Source organism: Chiloscyllium plagiosum, unplaced genomic scaffold, assembly GCF_037043375.1.
Source record: "Chiloscyllium plagiosum isolate Xiang-an unplaced genomic scaffold, Cpla_swu_hap1 HiC_scaffold_2, whole genome shotgun sequence".
Classification (NCBI taxonomy): Eukaryota; Metazoa; Chordata; class Chondrichthyes; order Orectolobiformes; family Hemiscylliidae; genus Chiloscyllium; species Chiloscyllium plagiosum.
The window spans coordinates 66,572,672-66,597,547 of NW_028270140.1; the positions used below are offsets into that span (position 1 = coordinate 66,572,672).

At 43.7% G+C, this 24,876-nt stretch overlaps 1 protein-coding gene across 5 annotated transcripts in view; it reads right to left on the reverse strand.

Annotated features, from left to right (window-relative positions):
* dapk1 (death-associated protein kinase 1) overlaps nt 1-24,876 on the reverse strand; it is a 265,283-nt gene that overhangs the window by 147,507 nt on the left and 92,900 nt on the right. For 4 of the 5 annotated variants that reach the window (XM_087997448.1, XM_043713274.2, XM_043713282.2 and 1 more), the window contains exon 3: nt 11,538-11,759. The exons of the other annotated variant lie outside the window; for it this stretch is intronic. In XM_087997448.1, coding sequence (XP_087853574.1) covers nt 11,538-11,759 — 222 coding nt within the window. The remainder of the gene's footprint in view (nt 1-11,537; nt 11,760-24,876) is intronic. 5 annotated transcript variants of the gene reach the window in all.

Sequence of the window (24,876 nt, forward strand, 5' to 3'; positions counted from 1 at the left end):
CGGTTTTATGAATGTTTGAATGGAAACGCAGTATAGTAAACATAGAACGCTTGTGAGTGAGTTAGTAAAGAGAATCATAGAGGAATCAGAGTAATCCAAGATGGAGGATGGGAAAAAAATTGTGGCTGTAAAAGCTGTTCCTTTTTTGGAGGTATTTTTGGTGTTGGAGCTGATTTCCTCAAATTCCAGAAGCAGCAATTACTGTTTTATAAACTATTGCATTGGTTTGGAACTTTGGGGGAAAAAAATCAAAACAACAGCACTTTAAAAAAGAGAAGAGGACATACAAAAGGCAGAGACCACATGGTCAGTGAAAGAAATCTACACTATTGTCTGACACAGTGGTGAATCTGCACAGTTACTGCTTTTGTTGCTTGAGTTCAAGTATTTTGGGACATTAGAGTGCATCAAGGAAATTTAACAAACAGTGAAATTCATAGCTGACCTGGGAGGAACCTGTGTGGGAGAGCTCACAGCACAGGAACAGGTAAGTGCATACATTTTAAGTGTAACTTTGCTGTAAATCTACAGTAGTGAATAGGATTGGGTTTTTTGTGATTATGTGTTTTAGGAAGATCTTTTTAATTTAATCTTGATTAAATTAAAAAAATATATATATATATAACATAGGTGCTAAGTTATTCTGGAGCAATGTTTTTTTAGAGCAATTAGACCATGCTATTTTCTAGGTCTGCAGATTGTGAAGGAGCAAAGATGGCTTTTAGTAGAGTGATGTGCTCTTCCTGTCAGATGTCGGAGTTTAGGGAGAGTTTCCATGTTACTGATAATTATGTCTGCAGGAAGCATCTTTGGTTGCGAATCCTATTAAATCACATGGATCGGGTGAAGCTGCAGTTAGAGGTAATAAGGAATTTACAAGAGCTGGGGTATGATAGATAGCAGTTATAGAAAGTGAAGAAAACCACAGATACAGTCAGGTAGCTGGGGCAGGTAATACAGGAATCTCCTGTGGCTATCCCCATCTCAAACAAGTATGCTGTTTTGGAAAATGTCGGGGGTGATAGATTCTCAGGGGAATGTAAAAAGAACAACCAAGTTTCTGGTACTGAAAATGGCTTTAATATAATGAGAGGTACCTCAAGTTCCAAGTGATCGATTGTGATAGGGGATTCTCAAGCCAGAGGCACAGACAGGCATTTCTGCGGCTGGCAATGAAAAATCAGAATGGTGTGTTGCCTCCCTGGTGCCAGGATCAAGGATATCTTGGAGAGGGTGCAGAACATACGCAATGGGAGCGGGATCAGCAAGAGGTTGTTGTACACATTTGAACTAATGACATAGGAAGGGAAAAGAATGAGATTCTGAAGGGAGAATATAGAAAGTTTAACAAAAAATTTAAAAAGGAGGTCCTCGAGTGTAGTAATATCTAGATTACTCCCAGTGCTACCAGATAGTGCAGGCAGGAATAGGAGGATACACCAGATGAATGCGTGGCAGAGGAGCTGGTACAGGGGAGAAGGGGTCACATTTTTGGATCATTGTAATCTCTTCTGGGGTAGAATAGACCTATACAAGAAGGAAGATTGCATCTGAATTGGAAGGGGACTAATATACTGGCAGGGAGATTTGTGAGTGCTGCGTGAGAAGATTTAAACGAGTAAGATGAGGAAAGATCAATCTGAGACTGGTACAGTGGGAAAAGGAGTGAGTCAAACAGTCAGGGCAGGCAGGAACAAAGCAGAGAACAAGGTATGACTGATAATTAAACTGCATTTTTAGTAATTCAAGAGGCATATCAGGAAAGACAGATGAACTCAGGACATGGGACTGGGATATCATAGCAATTACAGAGATGTGGCTCAGGGATGGACAGGACTGGCCGCTTCATGTTCCAGCATATAAATGCTACAGGAAGGGTTAAAAAAAAAGGGGGTGGGATGGGCAAGAAAGAAGGGGCAGTGGCGTTTTTGATAAGAGATAACATTACAGCTGTACTTGGGGAGGATATCCCTGCGAATACATCTAGAGAAGTTAGTTGTGTGGAACTGAGAAGTAAGAAAGGGATGATCCCCTTGCTGGGATTGTATTATAGATTCCTCCAATAGTCAGTGGGAAATTGGGAAACAAATTTTCAAGGCAACCCTAGTTATCTGTAAGAATAATAGGGTGATTTTAACTATCCAAACATGGACTGGGATTTCTGTAGTGTTAAGGGTTTAGATGGAGAGGAATTTGTTAAGTGTGTACAAGAAAATTTTCTGATTCAGTATGCGGCTTACCTACTAGAGAAGGTGCAAAACTTGACCTACTCTTGGAAAATAAGGCAGGGCAGGAGACTGATGTGTCACTGGGGGAGCACTTTGGGGCCAGCAACCATAATTTTATTAGTTTTAAAATAGTGATGGAAAGGATAGATCAGATCAAAAGCGGAAGTTCTAAATTAGAGGAAGGCCAATTTTTATGATATTAGGCAAGAACGTTCGAAAGGAGAAAGTGAGGACTGCAGATGCTGGAGATCAGAGCTGAAAATGTGTAGCTGGAAAAGCACAGCAGGTCAGGCAGCATCCAAGGAGCAGGAGAATCGACGTTTCCGGCATGAGCCCTTCGTCAGGAATGAGGAGAGTGTGCCAAGCAGGCTATGGTAAAAGGTAGGGAGGAGGGACTTGGGGGAGGGGTGTTGGAAATGCGATTGGTGGAAGGAGGTTAAGGTGAGGGTGATAGGCCAGAGTGGGGGTGGGGACGGAGAGGTCAGGAAGAAGATTGCAGGTTAGGAAGGTGGTGCTGAGTTCGAGGGTTGGGACTGAGACAAGGTGGGGGGAGGGGAAATGAGGAAACTGGAGAAATCTGAGTTCATCCCATGTGGTTGGAGGGTTCCTAGCGGAAGATGAGGTGCTCTTCCTCCAGCCGTCGTGTTGCTATGGTCTGGTGATGGAGGAGTCCAAGGACCTGCATGTCCTTGGTGGAGTGGGAGGGGGAGTTGAAGTTCCGCAACTACACTGGCACCACCCCCCACCTTTTCCTCCGCTACATCGATGACTGTATCGGCGCTGCCTCGCGCTCCCACGAGGAGGTTGAACAGTTCATCCACTTTACCAACACCTTCCACCCCGACCTCAAATTTACCTGGACCGTCTCAGACTCCTCCCTCCCTTTCCTCGACCTCTCCAGTTCTATCTCGGGCGACCGAATCAACATTTACTATAAACCGACCGACTCCCACAGCTACCAAGACTACACCTCCTCCCACCCTGACCCCTGTAAAAACGCCATCCCATATTCTCAATTCCTTCGTCTCTGCCGCATCTGCTCCCAGGAGGACCAGTTCCAATACCGAACAACCCAGATGGCCTCCTTCTTCAAAGACCGCAATTTCCCCCCAGACATGATCGACGATGCTCTCCACCGCATCTCCTCCACTTCCCGCTCCTCTGCCCTTGAGCCCTGCCCCTCCAATCGCCACCAGGACAGAACCCCACTGGTCCTCACCTACTACCCCACCAACCTCCATATATATCGTATCACCCGTCTTCCTTTCTGCCACCTCCAAACGGACCCCACCACCAGGGATATATTTCCCTCCCCTCCCCTATCAGCGTTCTGAAAAGACCACTCCCTCCGTGACTCCCTTGTCAGGTCCACACCCCCCACCAACCCAACCTCCACTCCCGGCACCTTCCCTTGCAACCGCAAGAAATGCAAAACTTGTGCCCACACCTCCCCCCTTACTTCCCTCCAAGGCCCCAAGGAATACTTCCGTATCCGCCACAAATTTACCTGCACCTCCACACATTTCATTTACTGCATCCGCTGCACCCGATGTGGCCTCCTCTATATTGGGGAGACAGGCTGCCTACTTGCGGAACGTTTCAGAGAACACCTCTGGGACACCCGGACCAACCAACCCAACCACCCCATGGCTCAACACTTCAACTCCCCCTCCCACTCCACTAAGGACATGCAGGTCCTTGGACTCCTCCATCGCCAGACCATAGCAACACGACAGCTGGAGGAAGAGCGCCTCATCTTCCGCCTAGGAACCCTCCAACCACACGGGATGAACTCCAATTTCCTCATTTCCCCTCCCCCCACCTTGTCTCAGTCCCAACCCTCGAACTCAGCACCACCTTCCTAACCTGCAATCTTCTTCCTGACCTCTCCGCCCCCACCCCCACTCCGGTCTATCACCCTCACCTTAACCTCCTTCCACCTATCGCATTTACAACGCCCCTCCCCCAAATCCCTCCTCCCTACCTTTTATCTTAGCCTGCTTGGCACACTCTCCTCATTCCTGAAGAAGGGCTTATGCCCAAAACGTCGATTCTCCTGCTCCTTGGATGCTGCCTGAAGAACTTTGAAAAGTTGGTTGGGGGCAGATGTCATAGAGTCAGAGATGCACAGCTTGGAAACAGACCATTCGGTCCAACTCGTCCATGTCGACCAGATATCCCAACCCAATCTAATCCCACTGCCAGCACCTGGCCTACATCCCTCCAAACCTTTCCTATACATATACCTTTCCAGATGCCTTATATTTGCAGGTAAAGGGATGGCTGGAAAAAGGGAAGCCTTCAAAAATGATTGGTGCGAACCAAGGATTGGCGAAGGAAATGGTCCATGTAGAAGGCACAGAGGGATGGATAGGGGAAGATGTTCTTGGTGGTGGGGTCTAATTGGAGTTGGAGGAGATGTTTAAGGATGATACATTAGATGTAGAGACTGGTGGGGTGGTAGGTGAGGACAATGGGGACCTGACTTCATTATGTTTGAGGGGAGGGGCGGTTAGAGCAGTGGATTGTGGAATGGAGGTGGTGCGGTAGAGGGCTGTCTGGATGACAGGGGGAGGAAAAGCATGTTGTTCAAAATAGGTAGGTATCTGTGATGCTTGGGAGTGGAATGTCTCCTCATTTGAGCAGATGCAGCAGAGGAATTGGGAGAACGGGATGGAGTTCATGCAGGATACTGGGTTGAAGGAGGTGTAGTCCAGATAATTATAGGAGTCTGTGGGTTTATACATTTTGAAAAATGTCCATATTATGGAGGTGATGGTGCTGGATGTTTTAAAATGCAAAAAAGTGGATAAATCCTTAGGACTTGATCAGGTGCACCCTTGACCTTTGTGGGAAGCTAGGGAAGTGATTTCTGGGCCCCTTGCTGAGATATTTGGATCACTGATAGTCACAGGTGAGGTGCCATAAGACTGAGGTTGGCTACTGTGGTGCCATTACTTAAGAAACGTAGTAAGGAAAAGCCAGGGAACTATAGACTGGCGAGCCTGAAATTGGTGGTGGGCAAGTTGTTGGAGGAAATCCTGAGGGACAGGGTTTACATGTATTTGGAAAGGCAAAGAATGATTAAGGATAGTCAACATAGCTTTGTGCGTGGGAAATCATGCCTCACTAATTTGATTGAGTTTTTGAAGAAGTAATGAAGAGCACTGATGAGGGAAGAGCAATGGATGTGACCTATATGGACTTCAGTAAGGCTGGAGTGGCAGATGAAGTTTAACTTAGATAAATGGGAGGTGCTGCATTTTGGAAAGGCAAACCAGGGCAGGACGTATACAGTTAATGGCAGTTTCCTCGAGAATGTTGCTGAACCAAGAGACCTGAGTTGCAGGTTAATAGTTATTTAAAAGCAGAGTCGCAGTTGACAGGATAGTAAAGGCGGCATGTTTGCCTTTATTGGTCAGTGCACCGCGTAAAGGAGTTTGGAGGTCATGTTGCAGCTGTACAGGATGTTGATTAGGCCACTATTAGAATATTGGATGTAATTCTGGTCTCTCTGCTATAGGAAGGATGTTATGAAACTTGAAAGGGTTCAAAAAAATATTTACAAGGATGTTGAAAGAGATGGAGGGTTTGAGCCATAAGGAGAGGTTTAATAGGCTGGGGCTTTTTCCCCTGGAGTGTCTGAGGCTGAGGGGGTGACCTTATAGAGGTTTATAAAATCATAAGGGGCATGGATAGGGTGAATAGTCAAGGCCGTTTTCCCAGGGTTGGGGAGTACCAAACTAGATGGCATAGGCATAAGGTGAGAGGGGATAGATTTGAAAGGGACCTAAGGGGCAACTTTTTCATACAGAGGGTGATGCGTGTATGGAATGAGCTACCAGAGGAAGTGGTGGAGGCTGGTACAATTACAACATTTAAAAGGCATCTAGCTGGGTATATGAATAGGAAGGGTTTAGAGGGATATGGGCCAAATGCTGGCAAATGGGACTAGATGAATTATGATATCTGGTCGGCATGAATGAGTTTGACTGAAGGGTCTGTTTCCATGCTGTAGACTTTGATAAGACTGTGGCATTTAGTGTCACATAGATGCATTCTGCCATTCTTCTGTTTTTATTCTGTATTGTGAAGTTTTCGTTTCTCTATCAACATATAGTATACCTGTATAGCAAAAATGATGTGAGGAAAAACATTTGCATTTAATGCAAGTTTAGGATCTGAAATACCCTCAGGTCTTTCTGAGAGTGTGGTGGAGGTAAGCTCATTCGTAGCATTTAGAAAGGAACTAGATAGTTAGCTAAAAAAGGAAAAAAGTGTCCTATTAAGGGGAGCATGATGCCAAGTTAGATGTCCATTTGGAGAGCCAGCACTGACAGAATGGGGCAAATAGTCTTTTGTGCTGTAGGAATTCTGCAATTCATTTTGAGAATCAATCCAGTAGAGAATCTTACAGATTTAGAAACCATTTCATTTCCTATTTTGAGCTGTTAACGTGCTCCTGTCATTGCGAATTATACAAAGGGCCAGGAGGAGATATAAAAGTTTAACCATACTGATCAGTGTTTCAGTGAGACTGTTACTCACCTGAACATAGAAACTCAATTATATGTATCATTGAAGAAAACTATACAATTTACATAAATAGTAAGACGAACAAGAAGAAAAGCAGCACGTCGAGATAAAGTGCATTATCTAATTTACAGCAACTGCTTCAGAACTCCATAAACTCATTACAACAGTTGTTCCCTATAGATATGGTACATGATGAATTTTTGAAACATGTTGAGAGAGATATTGCCATAATATCATAGAGGTGTACAGCACAGAAACAGACCCTTAGATTGAACTCGTCCATGCCGACCAGATATCCTAAACTAATCTTCTCTCATTTGCCAGCACCCGACCCATATCCCTCCAAACCCTTCCTATTCATATACACATCCAGATGTCTTTTAAATGTTATAAATGTACTAGCCTCCACTACTTCCCCTGGCAGCTTATTCCATACATGCACCACTCTCTACGTGAAAAAAGTTGCCCCTTAGGTCCCTTCTATATCTTTCCCCCCCTCACCCTAAACCTATGCCCTCTAGTTGTGCACTCCCTCACCCCAAGGAAAAGACATTGTCTATTCGTCCTATCCATGACCCTCATGGTTTTATAAACCTCTAGAAGGTCACCCCTCAGCCTCTTAACGCTCCAGGAAAAACAGTCCCAGCCAATCAGCCTCTCCCTGTAGCTCAAGCCCTTCCACCCTGGCAACATCCTTGTAAATCTTTTCTGAACCTGTCAAGTCTCACAACATTCTTCCACGTGGAGGGAGACCAGAATTGCACATTATATTCCAAAAAGTGGCCTAACCAATGTCCTGTACTGCTGCAATATGACCTCCTAACTCCTATAACTCCATGCACTGACCAATAAAGAAAAGCATATCAAATGCCATCTTCACTATCCTATCTACCTACGACTCCACTTTGAAAGTACTCAGAACCTGTACTCCAAGGTCTCTTTGTTCAGCAACACTCCCCATAACCTTACCATTAAGTGTACAAGCCCTGTCCTGATTTTCCTTTCCAAAATGCAGCACCTCACATTTGTCTAAATGAAACTCCTCGACCCACTGGCCCCTCTGATCAGGATCCCGTTGTACTCCGAGGTAACCTTCTTTGCTGTCTGTGCACCTCCAATTTTGGTGTTATCTGCAATTATACATCCAGTGTTCACATCCAAATCATTTATATAAATGACGGAAAGCAGTGGACTGAGCACCAATCCTCGTGGCACACCACTGGTAACAAGCACCAGTCTGAAAGGCAACCCTCCATCACCACCACTCTCTGTCTTCTACCTTCGAGCCAGTTCTGTATCTAAATGGCTAGTTCGACATGTACTCCATGAGGTCTAACCTTGCTATCCAGTCTACCATTAGGAACCTTGTCAAATGCCTGACTGAAGTCCATACAGATCATGCGCACTACTCTGCCTCATCAATCCTCTGTTATCTCTTCAGAAAAAACTCAAATAAGTGAGTCATGATTTCCTATGCGGAGAAAGTGAGGGCTGCAGATGCTGGAGATCAGAGCTGAAAATGTGTTGCTGGAAAAGCGCAGGTCAGGCAGCATCCAGGGAACAGGAGAATCGACGTTTCGGGCATAAGCCCTTCTTCAGGAATGAGGAAGGTTTGTCCAGCAGGCTAAGATAAAAGGTAGGGAGGAGGGACTTGGGGGAGGGGCGTCGGAAATGTGATAGGTGGAAAGAGGTCAAGGTGAGGGTGATAGGTCAGACTGGGGTGGGGGCGGAGAGGTCGGGAAGAAGATTGGAGGGAGGTGAGGGGGGAGGTGTGGGCGCGCCTTGGAGAGAGGTGAGGGGGGAGGTGTGGGCGCCCCCTCACCTCCCTCCAAGGCCCCAAAGGAAACTTCCATATCCGCCACAGATTCACCTGCACCTCCACACATATCATCTATTGCATCCTCTGCACCCGATGTGGCCTCCTCTATATTGGGGAGACAGGCCGGCTACTTGCGGAGCGTTTCAGAGAACACCTCTGGGACACCCGGACCAACCAACCCAACCACCCTGTAGCTTAACATTTCAATTCCCCCTCCCACTCCACCAAGGATATGCAGGTCTTTGGACTCCTCCATCGTCAGACCACAACAAAACGACGGTTGGAGGAAGAACGCCTCATCTTCCGGCTAGGAACCCTCCAACCACAAGGGATGAACTCGGATTTCACCAGTTTCCTCATTTCCCCTCCCCCCACCCTGTCTCAGTCAAATCCATCAAATTCAGCACCGCCTTCCTAACCTGCAATCTTCTTCCCGACCTCTCCGCCCCCACCCCAGTCTGACCTATCACCCTCACCTTGACCTCTTTCCACCTATCACATTTCCGACGCCCCTCCCCCAAGTCCCTCCTCCCTACCTTTTATCTTAGCCTGCTGGACAAACTTTCCTCATTCCTGAAGAAGGGCTTATGCCCGAAACGTCGATTCTCCTGTTCCCTGGATGCTGCCTGACCTGCTGCGCTTTTCCAGCAACACATGATTTCCTATGCACAAAGCCATGTTGACTATTCCTGATCAGTCCTTGCCTTTTCAAATACATGAAAATCGCGTCCATCAGGATTCCCTCCAACAACATGTCCACCACCGATGTCAGGCTCACCAGTCTATAGTTCCCTGACTTTTTATTACCACTTTTCTTAAATAGGGGCACTACATTACCCAACCTCCAGTCTTTCTGCACCATACCTGTGACTATTGATTAGATTAGATTAGATTACTTACAGTGTGGAAACAGGCCCTTCGGCCCAACAAGTCCACACCGACCCGCCGAAGCGTAACCCACCCATACCCCTACATTTACCCCTTTAACACTACGGGCAATTTAGCATGGCCAATTCACCTGACTTGCACATCTTTGGACTGTGGGAGGAAACCGGAGCACCCGGAGGAAAGCCACGCAGACACGGGGAGAACATGCAAACTCCACACAGTCAGTTGCCTGAGGCGGGAATTGAACCCGGGTCTCTGGCGCTGCGAGGCAGCAGTGCTAACCACTGTGCCACCGTGCCGCCCACGGTGGCACAGTGGCACAGTGGTTATAAATATGTCAGCAAGGCGCCCAACAATCACTTCCCTAGCTTTCCACAGAGTTCAAGGGTACACCTGATCAGGTCCTGGCGATTTATCCACCTTTATGCATTTTAAAACATCTAGAATGTACTCCTCTGTAAAATGGACATTTTTCAAGATGTCACTATTTATTTCCCCACATTCTATATCTTTCATGTCCTCCTTCACAGTAAACACGAATGCAAAACACTCATTTAGTATCTCCCCCATCTCCTGGTGTTCCACAAATAAGCTGTCTTGCTGATCATTCTTTCCCTAGTTATCCTTTTGTCATGAACGTATTTACAAAATCCCTTTGGATTATCCTTAACTCTATTTGCTGAAGCTATCTCACGTCCCTTTTTTGCTCTCCTGACTTCTCTCTTGTGTATACTCCTACTGCTTTTATACTCCAAGGATTCATTCAATCTCTGCTGTCTATACCTGACATATGCCTCCTCCTTTTTCTTAATCAAAACCTCAATTTCTCTAGTCGTCCAGCATTCCCTACACCTACCAGCCTTGCCTTTCACCATAACAGAAATGTACTGTCTCTACACTCTCGATATCTCATTTTTGAAGGTTTCCCATTTTCCAGCCATCCCTTTACCTGCAAACATTCACCCTCAACCAACTTTTGAAAGTTCCTGCCTAATACCGTCAAAATTAGCCTTCCTCCAATTTAGAACTTTAACTTTTAGATCTGGCCTATCCCTTTCCATCACTATTTTAAAACTAATGGAATTATGGTCACTGGCTCCAAAGTGTCCCCCCCACTGACATCTCAGTCACCTGCCCTGCCTTACCTCCCAAGAGTAGGTCAAGTTTTGCACCTTCTCTACTTGGTATATACACATACTGAATCAGAAAATCTTCTTTTACACACTTATACCCCTCTCCATCTAAACCCTTAACACAATGGCAATCCCAGTTTATGTTTAGTAAGTTAAAATCTCTTACCATAACCACCCTATTATTCTTAAAGACAACTGAGACCTCCTTAAATTTCCTCAATTTCCCACTGACTACTGGGGGTGTCTATAGTACAATCTCAAAAATGTGATCATCCCTTATTTCTCAGTTCCACCCCCAATGGCTAGCTCTCAAAAAGAGAGGAGGCAAATAAGATTCTACTTTATTGTGCATAAACAGAAAAATCAAGTTCTCTATAAAGGAAGCTGATTTTATTTCAGTTCTTTATAATCCATTTCCTTTTACTGAATCAACAAAGGAACGGAAATTATTGCAGGCAGATGCTCACAATGCAGACAGGTACTATTGAATGTTATTGATTACTTTTGTGGTTTAAAGTTAATTTTATTTACAGTGGTTTGTGAAGAAGGTTACAATTATCTTCCATTGCTAGTGTATATGCACTGAAAACAATATTTATAATGTTTGTAGGTTGCTTACAAAGTAGTCCAAAGCCAAGTGGAAATTCCTGAATGTTTATTTGAAATATCACAACCTTAATGTACGTCAAGGAAGCATGCCTAGCAGAGTATGCTCAATGCTTCACATTTACTGCCCCTTCCTCTTGTGGTAAAGGAATAGGCTCCTTCAGAACACCAAGCTGTTCCACAATTTGCACATTTTACATTAATTAGCTCAGACGAATTACAATTCACAGTGCATGGAAAATGCATTGGTCCACGCAAGTGGAAAATGATTTCCAGCACACTTTCACACTGAAGGCAGACAACATAAAGATGCAAAGATTTACTTACAGTTCAAGAATAAGGATCACATCGGTTTTGTTCTCGTAAACATCATGCAGAGTTATGATGTTTGGATGCTGAATCTCCTTTAAGATGTTGACTTCTCTCTCGATATCTTCACGGCTTACTCCTCGGCGGCTTGACTTTGAGCGGCGTTTTTTGATAAACTTCGCTGCATATCCCATTCCAGAGCTTTTCTCTGTGCATTTTTTCACTATTGCAAATTGTCCACTGGAAATAAAAGTTGAGTTATAATGTGAAGGTAAATAAAACGGAAAGAACTATAAACACTGTGGATCAAACACATTTGTCAGCGAAAAAAGAAAAGTCCTATGTAATGCTGCACAAGCAATAAGAGTTTTAATTGGTTCGGGGAGATGCTCCAACCTTTGTCTCACTTAGGTTCTTCCCGGTCTTCTGCAGGTTAACAGTTCAAAAAGTGAACAATTATTTCTTTAACATCCCAGCATTTTAGTAGTAGATGGCTGAGCAGGCGAAACCTACATTCACTGACTGACCTACTATTACAGCAATAAAGCTAGAGTATACTTGAAAATGTATGAGTTGCTTTAATCCTGTAAAATAGGTATGAAACCCCTTTTCTTAAATCTTATCTCCTTATATTCAGCTGGAAAAGCGGAGGGACAAAGTTCAAATCAACAATGTATTCAAACTCTTCCCTGATCTCATTATCTCCCACTCAGGTCCTGCCACTCATGTTAACACGAAAGTGTTTTGTAAAGACCAGTAGCTTATTTAAAACAAGTCATTTGCTTGAACTATAACACAGGCAATCAATAAACATCTCTGGAGGATGAGCTCTCTCACTCAGTGCTAGGACTGCTATTTCACCCAGATGAGGTGAGTTATGTGCAATGCAGGAAGGACCTATTGATCAATTAATATTTTGTGGTGATTGCATGTTTCAAATAATTAGACACAAAACGCAAAATACTGCAGAGGTGATGGAAATAAAACAAAAACACCCAAGATGTCAGAACGATCAACCACTTTAAATTTTGGGAATGAAGTATCTGAAAAATGGGACATATTAGTGAAACTGGGCTAAAAAAAGAACAAAGGCGAGTAGGAAAGATGGAAGTACAGCACAAAAGATAGCAAAGAAAATAGAATGATATGTAAACTGCTTTGATCAAAGATAGAAGGTGGTTAAAGACAACAGAGGGAATCGTGATAGAAATAAAGGATACAAGACAAAACGTGAGAATAGTGCAAAAAGGCCAGGGCCCAGTTACATGAAAAACTGTTTGGAAACAAAGGAACTGCTCAACAGAAAAAGACCAAGCCAATCAGACGGTACAAAGAGTATTGCAAGAACAACCGCAACTACATCTGCAGCAAGTGAACCTCCATTGCAACAAATGCAGCAGCAATGATTACCGGAAGAAATTTAACATGCATGTGAATGAATCAATACTAACTGCTTCCACTAGTGCTCTAGGGAGTCCCTTTCACTGAAATCTTGTTCCCCTGGATTAATTTTGAGTTTAGATCACCCCTTTCCAAGCAGAGGCAGCATTTCCAGATTCTACTCCTCGCAACAAGGTGAAATAACTGGTAGGAAAAAAACTCACGAGTCAACACTGAGCGTCTAGCACAGGCTCCAACAGAGAATCCTCACCCCAGTCACTCATCTTCTCCCTCCTCCACCCAGAATGTTGCCACACATTTCACATCTGCCTCTCACATCGTCAAAGCATCTATAAATTTGCAAAATGAAAGCCGAGAAAAGATTAAAGGGCAGTGGCAGCATGAATACAAAACTGCCAAGGGATAGGCAGCATAAGAAACAGGCAAGAACATAAGACGCCTGGATATTTGGATTTTCCTACCTTTAATGACAAAATTAAATTTGGGCATGTTTATCAATTGGTGGTTAAAGATCTTATACTTTGATTTATTCTATGGAGAATCATTAATAGAATTATGCTTTTCTCCCATTTTGCGACATGCAAGACAATGCTGCAAGGTATTGGGTACGAGAAAGATCAGTGTTTGGGTCCTTGCAACTCACTAGATTTGGACAGGTTAGGAGAATGGACAAAGAAGTGGCACATGGAGTACAATGTAGGAAAATGTGAGGTCATGCACTTTGGTAAGAACAACAGAGGCGCAGATTATTTTCTCAATGGGGAGAAAGTTCAGAAGTCTGAAGTGCAAAGAGACTTGGGACTTCTAGTCCAGGATTCTCTCAAGGTAAACCTGCAGGTTGAATTGGTAGTTAAGGCGGCAAATGTTATGATGACATTTATTTTATATTTTCTTCACCAAATTTAAAGGGCAGAACTAGTGGAATTCCGTAGACGGAGATAACAGACAATAAGAAGAAAATTCTTTTGCCTCAGACAAGCTAGTTAATTGCCAAAAACTCCATTCATCACCTGAGCAAGGCAGCGTTATTGGTATTATAATGAGCTGATAATGATCTAACAGTGAGAAACAGAAAGTGACAAGGCCCTGCCCAAACTGAAGCATTGAGGTGGTGACATCCTTATGATTTGGAAATTGAAAATTAGGCACAAATCAACCAGTGAACAGCACAAATTTTGTGGCATAGAGAAAGTATTAGAAGGGATTTCAACATTAGAGATGTGACATAAATGTAATTAAACACTGCACGGCATTTCATAGAGACATTTTAAAACGATAGCAGTTGCACAGGAGTTATTAAGGTCAGGAGGCAAGTTTTAAGGAATTTTAAAAAAGGAAAGTGAGGATTAAAAAAAGTGGAGAGATGTAGGGTGGGTATTCCACAGCTTGCAGCGTGGGCAACAGAAGGCATGGTTTCTAACAGTGGAGCAATGAAAATTAAGAGAAACACAGCCTGTCAAGGCGGAGCGGCCTACAAAAATAGGTCACTCGACATTTTTCTTTAAATTTAAATAAAATTACATTTGAAGAACAATGTGGAGTGACTATTTTTGTAGCAATGTAACAATTAGGTGATGCAACAAGAATTGAAGGAGTTGTAGGAACAGAAAGCCAAAGGATGCTTCAAGGAAAAATCTCAATGCCCTGAGGTGGGTGCTGAAGAGATGAATCCCAATGGTATCAGGTACAAAGAACTTAAGTTTTCTGGACAGATTATAGAAGCCAGGGTTAAGATGAGATCTGGTAGAAGTTTTCAAAATCATGGATGGCTTAAATGAAGTAAACAAAGCCAAACTGTTCCCAGTGACAGAAGCTGGTCACTAGAAATCACAGATTTATGGTTGCTGTCCAAATCACCAAGGATGACATTTGCAGATTAAAACACATTTCGAGAGAGAAGGGGAGAAAATAACCTAGAGCTTTGGCAAAGACCAGAAGAATGTGATTAATTGGAAAAGCTGCACCAAGGAGTTAGCATCCAGGTGACACAGGAATATCCTTCTATGATATCCAGTTCTACAATTTTCATTAAATTACAGGTAGAATCCTTCACTTAGGTGTGGAATTATCAAAAATATTAAACAGAAATGATGACAAGATGCTAGTAGGAAAATGAGATGCTGCTGCCTGATTTTATGCTGGACTTCATCATCTTTGTCCTTGATATTTTGTTACAAAGAGTGCAGAAAAATGACAATCTGACAAGCAGAAGGCATCTTAGGCTCACACTTGTGGGAAAAGCAATCATTTTGCAAATATGATTTGGAGAACTTTGGATCCAGACTTTCAGAGTTCCTTGTGCGCCCTCATCCACGCACTTTCCATGTAGGCGACTTCTCCTGCCTTCCGAAGATACACAAAGCCAATACACCAGGACGTCCCATCATATCAGGCAATAGGACCCTGTGTGAGAACTTCTTTGGCTATGTCGAAGGCATCTTGAAACCCACTGTACTAGGGACCCCCAGCCTTTGTCGTGACACTATAGATTTCTTACAGAAACCGAGCACCCACGGACTAGTCGAACCGGGAATATTCCTCATCACAATGGAAGTGTCAGCACTCTACACCAGCATCCCCCACAATGACAGTATCGCGGCAACAGCCTCAGTACTCAATACGAGCAACTGCCCATCTCTGAGCACCGTCCTGAAAATCATCCGCTTCATCCTCGATCACAACGTCTTCACCTTTGACAACCAGTTCTTCATCCAGACACATGGAACAGCCATGGGGACCAAATTTGCAACCCAATATGCTAATATATTCATGTACAGGTCCGAACAAGACGACTTCTCTACGTCGGGCCTCCAACCAACACTGTACACACCTCCCCCACTACATACATACATACACCCACCATTTGTGGTGTGAATTTGTACTTGTTGAATTACATTTTACTTTGGTCAAAACCTCCAACCAACACTATACTTTTTCTTCCTCTGGACCCATGGAGAGGAGTAATTGAAAAAACTGCACAGTGATATCAACAAGTTTCATTCCACCATCAAACTCACCATGGACTCCTCTCTACTATCTTGGACACATGTATCTCCATCAAGGATGGGCACCTCAACACCTCACTCTACCGCAAACCCACGGATAACCTCACAATGCTACACTTCTTCAGCTTCTACCTGAAACACATTAAAACAGCCATCCCCTATGGAGAAACCCTACTCATATACAGGATGTGTTCAGATGAGGAGGAACGTGACGGGCACTTGGAAGTACTCAGGAATGCCCTCATAAGAACGGAGTACGATGCTCAACTCATCGACTGCCAGTTCCAACTTGCCATAGCGAGGAACCGTAATGACCTCCTCAGGAGACAGGCATGAGCTGCAACCGACAGGGTACCCTTCATTGTTCAGTACTTCCCAGGAGCCAAAAAACTAAGCCATGTTCTTCGCAGCCTGCAACACATTGTCAATGAGGATGAGCACCTCGCCAAGACGTTCCCCACACCTCCACTTCTTGCCTTTAAACAACCACCAAACCTCAAACACAATTGTTTGGAGCAAACTGTCCTGCTTTCAGGACAATACCATATAACCTTGTCATGGTAGATGCTGCAAGACGTGTCAGAATGTCGACATGGATACCACCATTACACGTGAGGATACCTCCCACCATGTATGTGGCAGGTACTCATGCGACCCAGTCAACGTTGTCTATCTCATGAGGCATGGTACATTGGCGAGACCATGCAGAGGCTACGGCAACACTGTACAACAATCACAGGACAGGGGTGTTCCCTCCCAGGTGGAGAACACTTCAGCAGTCCAGTACATTCGACCTCGGACTTTCGGGTGACCGTCCTCCAAGGCAGACTTTGGGACAGGCAACAATGAAACGTGGCTGAGCAGAGGCTGACAAGCAAGTTCAAGTACCCATGGGGATGGCCTCAACCGTGACCTTGGATTCATGTCACATCACAGGTGACCCCATTGCACTATACACACAAATAGACAGACATATTCACACAGACCCTCTCTCATACGGTCACACATACACTTAAACACACATACCCTCTCACATGCAGACAGACCTTAACCTCACACTTTCTAACATTATCTAAGTTGACATGGAGAATGTAACTTGTTAGAACAGTTTTGCGATTTACATCTGAAAGAACTGAAACCAACATGGTCATTCTAAAAGATGAGAGACTTAACAAACAATCCAGGTCTTTTTCAATGTATCATTTCAGTTACATCACACTGTAAATCTTTGCTATAAATTGTGTGTCTTACAACTTTACACTCCACAACCACCTGAAGGAGCAGCGCTCCGAAAGCTAGTGCTTCCAAATAAACCTGTTGGATTATAACCTGATGTTGTGTGACTTTTAACTTTGTACACCCCAGTCCAACACCGGTGTCTCCACATCTAAGCTGACAAAACACTGTTCATTAGAGTCATAGAGATGTACAGCATGGAAATAGACCCTTCAGTCCAACTCGTCCATACCGCCCATATCCCTCTAAACCCGTCCTACTCATATACCCATCCAGATGCCTTTTAAATGCTGTAATTGCACCAGCCTCCACCACTTCCTCTGGCAGCTCATTCCATACATGCACCACCCTCTGCGTGAAAATGTTGCCCCTTAGTTCCCTTTTAAATCTTACCCCCCTCACTCTAAACCTATGCCCTCTAGTTCTAGACTCACCCACTCCAGGGAAAAGACCTTGTTTATTTACGCTATCAATGCCCCTCATGATTTTATAAACTTTTAGAAGGTCACCCCTCATCCTCCAACACTGCAGGGAAAATAGCCCTAGCCTACTCAGCCTCTCCCTATAGCTCAAATCCTCCAACTCTAGCAAAATCCTTGTAAATCTTTTCTTAACTCTTTCATGTTTCGCAACATCTTTCCAATAGGAGGGAGTCCAGAATTGTATGCATTATTCTAAAAGAGGCCTAACTAATGTCCTGTATAGCTGCAACATGACCTCCCAACACCTACACTCAATGTTTCGACCAATAAAGGAAAGCATACCAAACATCACCTTCACTATTCTATACACCTGCGCCTCTTCTTTCAAGGAACTATGAACCTGCACTCCAAGATCTCTTTGTTCAGCAGCAGTCCCTAGGACCTTACTATTAAGTGTATACGTCCTGCTTTGATTTGCTTTCCCAAAACGCAGCGCCTCGCATTTATCTAAATTAAACTCCATCTGCCACTCTTCGGCTTATTGGCCCATCTGATCAAGATCCCGTTGCACTCTGACATAACCTTCTTCATTGTCCACTACACCTCCAATTTTGGTGTCATCTGCAAACTTACTAACTACACTTATGTTCACAACCAAATCATTTATGTAATTGACAAAAACCAGTGGAGTTCTGAGAGAGGTGGCTGTGGAAATAGCAGAGGCATTGGTTGAGATCTTTCAAGAGTCACTGGAGTCAGGAAAGGTCCCGGATGATTGGAAGATGGCTGTTGTAACCCCCTTGTTCAAGAAAGGATCAAGGCAAAAGATGGAAAATTATAGGCCAATTATCCTAACCTTGGTTGTTGGTAAAATTCTAGAATCCATCATTAAGGATGAGGTTTCTAAATTCTTGGAAGAGCAGAGTCTGATTAGAACAAGTCAACATGGATTTAGTAAAGGGAGGTCATGCCTGACAAACCTGTTGGAATTTTTTGAAGAGGTAACAAGTAGGTTAGACCAGGGAAACCCAGTGGACGTGGTCTATCTAGACTTTCAAAAGGCCTTTGATAAGGTGCCACACGGGAGGCTGAGCAAGGTGAGGGCCCATGGTGTTCGAGGTGAGCTGCTGGGATGGATTGAGGATTGGCTGTCTAACAGAAGGCAGAGAGTTGGGATAAAAGGTTCTTTTTCAGAATGGCAGCCGGTGACAAGCAGTGTCCTGCAGGGTTCGGTGCTGGGGCCACAGCTGTTCGCATTATATATTAATGATTTGGATGAGGGAACCGGGGGCATTCTAGTGAAGTTTGCCGATGATACGAAGTTAGGTGGACAGGCAGGTAGTACTGAGGAAGTGGGGAGGCTACAGAAGGATCTAGACAGGTTGGGAGAGTGGTCCAGGAAATGGCTGATGGAATTTAACGTGAGCAAGTGCGAGGTCTTGCACTTTGGCAAAAAGAATAAAAGCATAGACTACTTTCTAAATGGTGAGAAAATTAATAAAGCCAAAGCACAAAGGGATCTGGGAGTGCTAGTCGAGGATTCTCTAAAGGTAAACATGCAGGTTGAGTCCGTGATTAAGAAAGCGAATGCAATGTTGTCTCTTATCTCAAGAGGGTTGGAATATAAAAGCAGAGATGTACTACTAAGACTTTATAAAGCTCTGGTTAGGCCCCATTTGGAGTACTGTGTCCAGTTTTGGTCCCCACACCTCAGGAAGGACATACTGGCACTGGAACGTGTCCAGCGGAGATTCACACGGATGATCCCTGGAATGACAGGTCTAACATATGAGGAACGGCTGAGGATACTGGGATTGTATTCGTTGGAGTTTAGAAGATTAAGGGGAGACTTAATAGAGACGTACAAAATAATACATGGCTTGGAAAAGGTGGATGCTAGGAAATTGTTTCCGTTAGACGAGGAGACTAGGACCCGTGGACACAGCCTTAGAATTAGAGGGGGTCATTTCAGAACAGAAATGTGGAGACATTTCTTCAGCCAGAGAGTGGTGGGCCTGTGGAATTCATTGCCACGGAGTGCAGTGGAAGCCGGGACGCTAAATGTCTTCAAGGCCGAGATTGATAGATTCTTGTTGTCTAGAGGAATTAAGGGCTACGGGGAGAACGCTGGTAAGTGGAGCTGAAATGCGCATCAGCCATGATTGAATGGCGGAGTGGACTCGATGGGCCGAATGGCCTTACTTCCACTCCTATGTCTTATGATCCTCATGGCGCACTGTTGGTCACAGCCTTCAGTCTGACAAGCAACCCTCCACCACCACCACCCTCTGTCTTCTACCTTTGAGCCAGTTCTGTATCCAAATGGCTAGCTCTTCCTGTATTTCATGTGATCTAACCTTGCTAACCAGTCTATCTTGAGGAACCTTGTCAAACACCTTACTGAAGTCCACATAGATCATGTCCACTGCTCTGTCCTTATGAATCCTCTTCGATGCTTCTTCAAAAACTCCAATCTAGTTGGTAAGACATGTTGACTATCCCTAATCACTCCTTGCCTTTCCAAATACATATAAATCCTGTCCCTCCAGTTTCCCCCCAACAATTTGCCCCACCACCGATGTTAGACTCACTGACCTATAGTTCCTACACATTGAGTGTAGGTGTTGGGAGGTTATGTTGCAGCTATACAGGACATTAGTTAGGCCTCTTTTAAAAAAATTCATTCACAGAATGAGGGCATCATTGGTCAAGCCATGATTTATTGCCCATCCTTAATTGACCAGAGGGCAGTTAAGAGTCAACCACATTGCTGTGGGTCTGGTGTCACACATAGGCCAGACCAGGTAAGGTTAGCAGTTTCCTTCCCTAAAGGACATTAATGAACCAGATGGATTCTTCCAACAATCAACAATGGATTCACGATCATCAATACAGTCTTACTTGCAGATTTTACTGAGTTCAAATTACATCATCTGCCATGGCGGGGTTCGAACCCGGGTCCCCAGAGCATTACCTGGGTGTCTGGATTAACAGCCTAGCGATAATACCGCTAGGCCGACTTCCCATTTCTTAAACAGTGGCACCATGTTTGCCAAACTCCAGTCTTCTGACACCTCACCTGTGACTATTAATGATACAAATATCTCAGCAAGATGTCCAACAATCACTTCCTTAGCTTCTCACAGGGGATTTATCCACCTTTATACGTTTGAAGACATCCAGCACCTCCTCCTCTGTAATATGGACATTTCTCAAGACGTCACCATCTATTTCCTCCATGTCTTTCTCCACAGTAAACACTGATGCACACTCATTTAGTATCTCCCCGTCTCCTGCGGTTTCACACGTTGGCCGCCTTGCTGATCTTAAAGGGGTCCTATTCTCTCCCTAGTTACCCCTTTCGCCCTTAATGTATATGTAAAGTCCCTTTCAATTCTCCTCAACCTTATTTGCCAAAGCTATCTCTTGTCCCCTTTTTGCTCTCCTGATTTCCCTCTTGCGTATACTCCTGCCTTTAAACTCTAAGGATTCACTCTATCTCTGCGTCTATATCTGGCATATGCTTCCTTCGTTTTCTTAACTAACCCCTCAATTTCTCTAGTCATCCAGCATTCCCTCCACCTACCAGCCTTTCCTTCCATCCTTACAGGAATATACTGTCTCTGGACTCTCGTAATCTTATTTCTGAAGGCTTTTCATTTTCCAGCTGCTGTTTACCTGCAAAATCTGCCCCCACTCAGCTTTTGAAAGTTCTTGCCTAATACCATCAAAATTGGCCTTCCTCCAATTTAGAACGTCAACTTTTAGACCCGGTCTATCATTTTCTATCACTTTTAAAATTAATAGAATTATGATCACTGGCCCCAAAATGCTCCCCCACCGACACATCAGTCACTTACCCTGCCTTATTTCCTAAGAGTATGTCAGGTTTGGCACCTTCTCTAGAGGGTACATCCACATACAGAATCAGAAAATGTTCTTGTATATACTTACCAAATTCCTCTCCATCTAAACCCTGAATATTACGGCAGTCCCTGTCTATGTTTGAAAATCCTCTAGCATACCCACCCTATTATTCTTACAGTCAACTTACAAATTTGTGTTTCAATTTCTCACTGACTATTAGGGGGTCTATAATGCAATTCCTTTCTTATTTCTCAGTTCCACCCAAATAACGTCCTTTGACATTTCCTGGCCAATATCCTCCTTAAGTACAACCATAATGTTATTCCTGATCAAAAATGCTGCTTCCCCTCCTCTCTTGCCCCTTTTCTATCGTTCCTGTAGCATTTGTATCCTGGAACATTAAGCTGCCAGCCCTTTCCATCCCTGAGCCATGTCTCTGTAATTGCTATGATATCCCAGTCCCATGTTTAAATTGAGTTTTAATATTTCAAAGATTCCTAGAACAAGCCAGTATAAACATCACCCTTAGGCAATCTGCTGAGTGACTGAATACTGACTGAGTCTACTAATGACATCTAATCGCTGTTTGCCAAATGTTAGTATCCTGTCATACTGTTACTATAAATCAAAACTAAACTATTTTACTGGCCTTAAAAGTGCGTTTCAAGCATCGAGTGGGCACGAAGAGCATTATTTAAATGTATATTTCTTTGTGGTAACAGCCGTGGTCATTGGGACAGAGCTTTGATAATTAACTATTAACAATTTTCAGCAAGGCTCTCCATGGAGAACACAACATTTTCAGCAAAATATTGTGTGGTGTAGAAATGGCATAACTCACTTGTACTATCATTTTCTGGAATCTTAACAACAGGTTAAGATCTAGCTTTAGCACTTTTTTAAAAAAGAAAATTCAGGCCGAGAGCATGAATAAAGAATTAAGACAGAGCTAACCTATTATACCTACACCATTATAAAAAGATTATAAAAAACTTATTATTTTGCTGGTCTGTTTACAAACAACATTGGATATTCTCCAGTCAATCGATGATTTGGTGTCTAACTTTCACACTTATCCTTATTCGTTTGTTCAAAAAAAAAAAGGGAGTAGGGATAATCCTAGGAATTACACTCCAGTCAGTCTTATATCTGTGGTGGGCAAACTATTGGAGAGGATTTTGAGGGACAGGATTTATTATTACTTGGAAATTCACAGTTTGATTAGAGATAGTCAACATGGCTTTGAGAGGTCATGCCTCACAAGGCTTATTGAATTCTTTGAGGATGTGACAAAACACATTGACGAAGGTAGAGCAGTGGATGCAGTGTACATGGATTTTAGCAAGGTGTTTGATAAGGTTCCCCATGGTAAGCTCATTCAGAAAGTAAGGAGGCATGGGATACAGGGAAATTTGACTGTCTGGATACAGAATTGGCTGGCTCATAGAAGACAAAGGGTGGTAGTAGATGGAAAGTATTCAGCCTGGAGCTCGGTGACCAGTGGTGTTCCACAGGGAGCTGATCTGGGAGCTCTGATGTTTGTGATTTTTATAAATGACTTGGATGACGAAGTGGAAGGGTGGGTTAGTAAGTTTGGCGATGACACGAAGGTTGGAGTTGTGAATACTGTGGAGGGCTGTTGTAGGTTGCAAAGGAACATTGACAGGATGCAGAGTTGGGCTGATAAGTGGCAGATGGTGTTCAGCCTGGAAAACTGAGAAGTGATTCATTTTGGAAGGTCAAATTTGAATGCAGATTACAGGATTAAAGGCAGAATTCTTGGCAATGTGGAGGAACAGAGGGATCTTGGGTCCACGGTCCTTAAGTTCCTCAAAGTTGGCACCCAAGTTGATAGGGTTTCTAAGAAGGCATATGATGTGTTGGCTTTCATTAGCAGGGGGATTGAGTTTAACAACCGCGAGGTTATGCTGCGACTCTACAGAGGCCTGGTTAGACCACACGTGGAATATTGTGTTCAGTTCTGGTTGCCTCATTATAGGAAGGATGTGGAAGCTTTAGAGAGGGTGCAGAGGAAATTTACTAGGATGCTGCCTGGACTGGAGGGCATGTCTTATGAAGAAAGGTTGAGGGAGCTGGGGCTTTTCTCATTGGAGCGAAGAAGATGAGAGGTGTACAAGATGATGACAGACATAGGTAGAGTGAATAGTCAGAGACTTTTTCCCAGGACAGAAATGGATATCACAAGGGGGGCATAATTTTAAGGTGATTGGAGGAAGGTTTAGGGGAGATGTCAGAGGTCGTTTTTTTACACAGAGTGGTGAGTGCATGGATCGTACTGCCAGCAGTGATAGTAGAGTCAGATACATTAGGAACATTTAAGCGAGTCTCGGATAGGCACAGGGATGATAGTAAAATGAAGGGTTTATAGATTAATGGCGGCTACATACAAACTTACACAAATTCTTAGTTCGTGGGTGGTATTCAGGAAAAGCCTGGTCTGTTGTGATGGTGAACAACAACCAGGGCAGCAATGCTGGTAATAGACTCCAAGTCACAGGGAAGTGTTAGGAATATCAGGTTTTGTAAACAGTTGTACTTTAAACAGTGTACTTAGATGGAAAGTAGATCACTGTCAAAAGGCAAATTAATATTTCTATTTGTATACAAGGTCTTTATGATTCATGTTGTCAAGGAGTTGGGTTTTAGAAAGGAAGCAATCCAGAGGAAGCAATTATAGAATCAGGTTGCCATTACAACTCTCAAACACAATCAGTCTGCAAGAATCTGGGAGACAGACAAAGGCAGCCATTCTCTATTTTTACCATGCAGAATGAAGGTGGATGCTCATGCTCAGATTCAGGAGACCAAGTTAATGAGGTTTTAAACTAGGCCAGAACATTTGCCTAGCTTTAACTGGAGTGAGGTATCTCCGGGGCAAAAGATAATCTTTTATGTCAGTTCAGGCATTAGTAGTTATCCAACTAGGAAAGGAAGTAGTTCTGGATGTAAGTTTGCTCGCTGAGCTGGAAGGCTCATTTTCAGATGTTTCATCACCATACTAGGTAACATCTTCAGTGAACCTCCGGTGAAGCACTTCTGTTAGTGACCTGCTTTCTATTTATGTGTTTAGGTTTACTTGGGTTGGTGACATTTCCTGTGGTGACACCATTTTGTGTTCTTTTTCTCAGACGGTGGTAATGGGGTCCAAGTCAACGTCTTTGTTGATAGAGTTCCCATTGGAATGCCATGCTTCCAGGAATTCTCGTGTATGTCTCTGCTTGGCTTGTCCTAGGATGGATGTGTTGTCCCAGTCGATGTGGTGTCATTCCTCATCTGTATGTAAGGATACCAGTGATAGTGGGTCTTTCTGTGGCTAGTTCATGTATCCTGGCGGCTAGTTTTCTGACAGCTTGTCCAATGTAGTGTTTGTTACAGTTTTTGCAAGATATTTTGTAAATGACATGA